Here is a 6752-nt window from a genome sequence, read left to right on the forward strand (position 1 = left end):
TAGTAGACATTCAGCAAGGCGCTCAACCGCCAGCAAAATATCGCCAGCGAGTGTTAGTGGGGCGAAGAGGGGACACTGGAGGAGCGAGCTCCGAAGGGCAAGACGTTGCGCAGCAAGAAATGCAGCAAAGATGGCGGCCAAACGCCCCGCCGCACGAGTAGGCCTAGGAGCCAGAGAGGCACGCCACCAAGCACTCTCTCGGAACCAGGCCACGCCAATGTCAAGCAGTTGGGTCCCCACACTACAGCACACTGCCAATCCGCAGCTCCCCAGCAGTCCTCGAGCCGCGCAAGGCGCAGGCAACGGCCGATGAAACTCTCCCCAAGGAGACAGCGGTCCGCCGGTGGCTTCCCACAGCATCCAAGTGTACTTCAAAGCATCAGCACTCTTTCTCCATCTAGTGCACAAACAAGGGCCAGTCCTCCATTGCCGTTCCCGGGAACACGGCTAGATAACACGCAGCAGGAACAGTTGTGCAGACACCAAATAGGCAGACCGACACCACTCTAGCTCCACTGGCCGCACGTAGCGTGACGCAGCTCGGGCAGCTCCTCAGGATAGACCGCGGCTTACGGCCTGGTCCACCACTGCGCCCTCCTCCAAACAGCGAAGCGAAACCACCTCCGATTTCGACCTGGGAAAGGCCCCCCACCAGGGCGTAGAGGGAGAGTCCACCACAGGTTTCAGGGCTGGCTAGGCGCCAAAAGGATAGTTTTGTCGAATATTAAAGGGGCTCAGGCGAGGAGCTCAGCGCTCACACGTCTTTCATGGACGCTGGCAAGCTCCGCCCCCTAGTGTTCCTCTTAAGTAGGTGGCAAAATCAGTGCTGCCAGTCCACAAGTAGCATTTAATTTACAGGGCCTAGGAGCGTGTAGTACCACTTTACAAGGCACCTACAGGTACATTAAATGATCCAATTGGTTGAAAGCTAATTTCACAATGTGTAAAGGAGAACACAAACACCTTAGCAGTGGTGAACAGTGGTAAAGTGTGCAGGGTTACAAGGACAACAAAACAAACTCAGTAACAGCAGAAAGAGTAAGGCAAAGGTTTGGAGGAAGATCAATTCCGAATACCAAAGTCTTTTAACTTCTTAACAAATTATTCCTCAGAAAAAGCTTCAGGACCCTTAATATAATGCAATATACAGAGCTTCAGAAAACTGACAATCTCCTACCTGCCTTTAGGGTAATTTCCTCATTTCTATCGTAAATCATGTCAAATATTTAGTTACATATGTATATTTCTCATTCATGTTGAAAACTGTTTTAAATTTACAAAAAGTAAAACTATCTCTTTACAGTCTTTCTTTTATCTTTGTTCTTGCATCCAAGGTTCCTCGTTCTGTGTGTAGTGAAAGTTGCCCTCTTGGATACAGGAAGATAGCCCAACCAGGGAAACCTGCCTGCTGCTTTGACTGTATTCTCTGCTCTGAAGGTGAAATCTCCAACAAAACTGGTAAATTCTGGTTCAGTTATAATGTTATTTTCACTTTCCTTATTTGGGAGTGGCATTGAATCGTGCAGGCCCAGAATACTCACCTCTGACTTCAGTACCGGCTGACTTTCCAACTTCATGAGATCACCTAGGAGGTGTTTTCAACGTTTGCATACAACTACCGAGACTAGGACCTCCTTTAAGAATAGGCCAGAAAATACCAACCCCTGGTCAAACCACAGTTTGCGAAGGGGTCAGAATTATATTATGTAGTCATTGTCACATCCAGACATGAAGTAAATAGTACAGAGGTGCTAATTACTGGGTATGATAATTGCACCCCCCAGAATAATTTCAGAGGGTCAATGCTTCCTGAAATTAACACAGGGCAATGCCAGTTAATAACTATGTGGGTTTTAGTGTGGTATGCTACAAAATGTGAATCTAATGCTGCATTTTTTAGGCTATCTTGTAGCAGGTGATAAATATTACACCCAACCCCGTATTGAGGCCCTAGGTGTAGGAAACTTCTAGGGCAAGCAAGACATCAGTTCCACTCAGGAAGGGTTGAGGTGGTCATGCCAAAGATTAGGAGTGGAGGGAGACAAATTGACTCAGTTGTCTAGTCTTTATTGTTTGGTTAAAAACCATTACAAATTAAAACTTGATCAGTTCATCGTAAAAAGGACCGCTGATTAGAAACCCACTAGAGCATTGTCAATAAATGATATTCAGCATATATATAAAAAAGTTTTTTTTTTAAATAGAATGCAGAAGTAATAAGTTATTTAAAACCTTTGAATGCATTGTGGGCATATTGTCTTCGCCTGGAGGACCGGGAACAGTACAGCTGATGTTAGCAATTTTAGGTTCTGTTGTTAATCCGGCCGACTAGCTGCCGCCCTGTGGCGGCGCTAATTTCTTCCAGCTGCTTTGACACTTCGTGGACTAATTTAGTGAGCCCAATGTTCAGCTTGGTGTTTTCAGGATTGAGGGCTGCTATTATGGCCTGACGGCAGGTTCGAACTCCTAGCCTGATCCATTCTCCTCGCAGTACTAGCCGGCTGTCAGTGAGCATAGCGGGGCATGCACAAACTATGAGTTATATTGTCTCAGAGTGATAGCCACACAACCTGCATTGGATGTTGTTATCTGGGCGACACCAGTCGGGCAGGTTCTTTAAGAATGGCCAGTCAACCATCATTAGAGCTAAGAACGTTTGTTTCAAGTAAAATGAAAAAGAGCTGGATAAGTGAGGCGACTCAACTCCTGGTTTAAAATTTGTGATTACTGCCCTGGCATGATTCCTTTTTGACAGAACTGCCCTGTCTGAATGAAATGACCACAGTCGGACGCTCTTCTTAATAGCAGCCTTAAGTACCTGCTGGGAAAGGGGAAGGGTTTGTTTCCCTGAATTCTTTACTCCTAGTAATTTTAAACTGTGATCCAGGTGATGACCATGTTTCAGGCTCAACGGGCAATTCGCTATTTCTCGCCAAAGTTTTGCCTCCGGGGAGCCCTCCCTTGAATGGCTCAGTCTATTGCAGAACTTTATAACTGCACCCGCCTCGACTCTGTGATGATCCAATAGGCCCAGTTCAAGAAGAACCAGCAATGGAGAACTCGATTTTGGTAGGCAGAAGGCACGTTTAAAGATTTTGGTTGTTCATTTGTTTAATAATGAACTAGTTGTGCCCTTCATGATCTCTTGCCAATACAACAGAGAGTTGATGATCCTCGCCTTCATTACATTCAGCATGGGAGTTAGACTTGGGCCAAGTAGTTATTTTGATAATTTCGCGGCAGCAGCCTCTAGTGACAGGGCTTTGGTCCTTACCATTTCTTTTTGTTTGACGAAAGAGCATCTGTGGTCCAAAAAAATACCCAAATATTTATAGTGAGATGTTGGTTCGATTTTTGTTTTGTTAAAAAACCACCTGCCACGTGGCCTTTGTTGCTTCCCAAAAGATATTGTTTTAGTTTTGGACAGGTTCAATTCAAAGGAGTTTCTTATTGTGTAGGTAAGCAGTTCATCAAGAAGCCTTTGTAGACCCACTTTGGTATGACTTAGTAACACCAAGTCGTCGGTATAGAGCCGGTTGCTGATGCGGGTTCCATCTAATTGAGGAGGATGGCATTTGACACTGTCTAGTGTAGGGGTCTCAAACCGGTTCTGGAGGGCCGGATCCATACCAGATTTTTAAAATAACTACATGTATCTCAATGGGGATATCCAAAAAATCTGGCATGGATCCGACCTTCCAGGATCGGTTTGGAGACCCCTGGTCTAATGACTGATATGAACAATTTAAAAAGAAGAGCGCACTGCCTTGTTTTACACCAGAATTGGTTCTGATTTTTCTGGACACATGGGAGCCTTCGCCCAGCTTAGTTCTGATCCATGTTTCCGAATGGAGCAAGACGATTGCGTTTAACAGGGTCGGGGTATTCTATAGCCAGCAATAGAGAAACAGGGGGGTCAGATAAGTTGACCATAAGTCCACGTTGAGTTTGAACATGGCCTGGGGAAGGCCGTTTGGCCCTGGAGCTCCTTAGGTCCTGGCTTTCCTTATGGAACATAAAATCCTGTTTTTTACCTCATCCAATGTCTCAATGGGCTCCGATGGAAAATTGTTGTTAATTACAGGGGCCCTTGATTGTTGGCACTTAAGGCAGCCTAGTAAGTGAGTAACTGCGCTAAAGTCGTCTTGGACTCCTTGGTTCTAAATGTGAAGTCGCCGAGTTGACTGGGATGGCTGAGCTGTAGGTCTTCAGAGTGATCATCCTTTATGTTCTGATCTTAAAAAGTGCTTTGATAAAAATTGGCTCCCATCGTCTGCGCAAATTGACTCACTTGTTGGGTTTGACCTGAATTCCTGTGAGAGCACGTATTCAGCCCTGGAACAAAACCTTTTGACCTAAAACTTGCTAAGCCTTGAATAATGACATTTTTTGAAGGACTTAATGGAACTCTACAACGTTTTCACTGACCAAAGGAATTTACAGTTCCTATGCAGTACGCAGTGCAGGAATAGCAGACAAGTCTGTTGGGCATGTTTTTATCCCAGGTTTGTTGATGCAGTCCTTGTGGATGCTCTTGTAGCCACCCAGGATGGTGGTGGCGATGTCTGTGGATGAGGTGGAGTTCAGCCAGGTTTCTGTGAGGAAGGCGTGTCGGGCCGATGGAGTAGAACAACTCCCAGATCTCCACAGCGTGCTTGTGGAGGGACGTGTGGTGAGCAGGATGCAGTTGAGGTAGCCTGGTTCGGTGTTTGTCAGTCATGAGGTGGGAGGGACTAGTGTGTAGTTGAAGGCGAAGGTGTAGCTGCAGTTCCGTCAGTAAAACTGGCCTTGGGTGTCCATCGGAGGGGCGCAGAGGGCATACCTTTTGCACGCCAATGGTGTGGTCACACAGCGGCCACTATAAGTAGTGTGAGGGGGAGGGCTGGACAGCTGCTAGGTGTGAAAACGGAAAGTGGGAATCATTGCACTGTCGTGGCCACTGGGGACTAGCAGTGGCAGAGAAAGGCACAAAAAGGAGCGAGGAGAAAGTAAAAACAGTGAGGAAAAAGAAAGCAAGAGATAGGAAGAAAGGAAAAAGAAAGGCAGAAGGCAGAGAGACAGATGGCAGAGCAGCAGCAGAGCAGAGAAGCTTCCCACTGGACCACCAGGGATGAGGCTCAGGTGGGTGCCTGCGCGTGGAGGAGGGCCTCAAATCACTGACCAGAGGGTCAGCCCCAGCAGATAGGGAGGAAGCAGCTACCAGGCCGCGCTGTGCAGGACGAGAGCAGTCCACGGACAAGATCAGTGCATTATATTTAGCATACTAATGGGGAGATCGCTTGTGCATGAATGCAGTTCTTAAACAGAATAGGGCTAGGCAGGGGCCTGGAGCTTCAACTCTTCATTTACCCATTTAGCTTATACCCAGCTCCGGGTTACCTTTTTTGATGTTACCTTTTTTGCTCAACCAATACTACTATTCACACATAAGTGCTTACATTGCGCTATACTAACCATCCCATCTGTTGAAAAGGTACGCCCTCTAAAACAAGACAAATATGTAATTAATAATAACAGTGTCCTCTTATTTTGGGAAACATGTCAAATAAATATTCTAACCCAGATTTGCCTTATTATTATATTCATTTTTCATTGATTACAGATTCAACAGAATGCATGAAGTGCTTTGACGATGACTGGCCCAATCATCAGAAGGACGAATGTGTTAAGAAACCCATGGAGTTCCTGTCCTATGAAGAGCCTTTAGGCAAAGTGTTGGCAGCAGCGTCCCTGGGTGTAGCTGTCCTTCCAGCTGCCATTTTGATCATCTTTATCCAGCGTCAAAATACTCCTCTTGTCAAAGCTAACAACCGAGAGCTCAGCTATGTGCTGCTGGTCTCCCTCTGTCTCTGTGCTCTCTGTTCGCTGGTCTTTATTGGGCGCCCTGTGACTGCCACCTGCATTGTCAGACAAGTTGCTTTTGGAATTACCTTTGCTCTTTGCTTAGCTTGTATTTTGGCCAAGACAGTCATAGTAGTCATAGCCTTCAAAGCTACCAATTCAGACAGCAAAATAAAGCGATGGGTTGGACCTCAACTCGCCAAATCCATCGTCATCATGGCAATGTCATTCCAGATTATTCTTTGTGCACTGTGGCTTATTTTATCTCCTCCTTCTGTCGAAAGGGTCAAGTCCTACAAGATAGGCACTATCATTGTGGAATGCAACGAAGGCTCCCCTACTGCTTTCTGGTGCATGCTGGGATACATGGGTCTACTAGCAATGGTAAGTTTTGTTGTTGCTTTCATATCCAGGAAACTTCCCGACTGCTTCAACGAGGCCAAGTTTATCACCTTTAGCATGCTGGTCTTCATCAGTGTTTGGCTGTCCTTCATCCCGGCCTATCTCAGCACCCGAGGGAAATACATGGTGGCCGTGGAAATATTTGCCATTTTGTCTTCCAGCTGTGGCCTAATGTCCTGCATCTTTATCCCCAAGTGTTACATCATTCTCCTGAGACCAGATATGAATACTAAAGATTTTCTTTTGGGACGAAGAAAAATTAACACCAAAAAATTGAAATAAGTTAATGACAGATGGAGAAAGTGACCCTTCCGGCTGACATAATTTGTCACAGAAAATTGCATTGCTTGTAAAACAGATATCAGATTATAATAAAGGCTAGAAGCTCACAGCCCTGGTTTACCCAAATGAGGTTTTGAAGCTGTATAACTGCACATATCACATCCCTTATTAACTTATGCAGAGCTTGAAATTTATGGCGACCAATCGGGTGTATTAAATTGCATTAT

General features: G+C 45.7%; 1 protein-coding gene across 1 annotated transcript; it reads left to right on the forward strand.

The window, feature by feature from the left end:
* The first annotated feature begins 1331 nt into the window (after positions 1–1331).
* LOC147701858 (vomeronasal type-2 receptor 26-like) lies at positions 1332–6525 on the forward strand. Its single transcript, XM_086928718.1, has 2 exons — positions 1332–1458; positions 5603–6525. Exon 2 carries the CDS (start codon positions 5617–5619, stop codon positions 6523–6525), a length of 909 nt encoding a protein of 302 aa, XP_086784844.1. The 5' UTR covers positions 1332–1458; positions 5603–5616.
* The last annotated feature ends 227 nt before the right edge of the window (positions 6526–6752 follow it).

The sequence above is a fragment of the Lissotriton vulgaris genome, chromosome 7, assembly GCF_964263255.1.
Source record: "Lissotriton vulgaris chromosome 7, aLisVul1.2, whole genome shotgun sequence".
Classification (NCBI taxonomy): Eukaryota; Metazoa; Chordata; class Amphibia; order Caudata; family Salamandridae; genus Lissotriton; species Lissotriton vulgaris.

Bases quoted from the DNA above. Each gene is read 5' to 3' on its own strand.
- LOC147701858 (XM_086928718.1), top strand. From the start codon at position 5,617: ATGAAGTGCTTTGACGATGACTGGCCCAATCATCAGAAGGACGAATGT.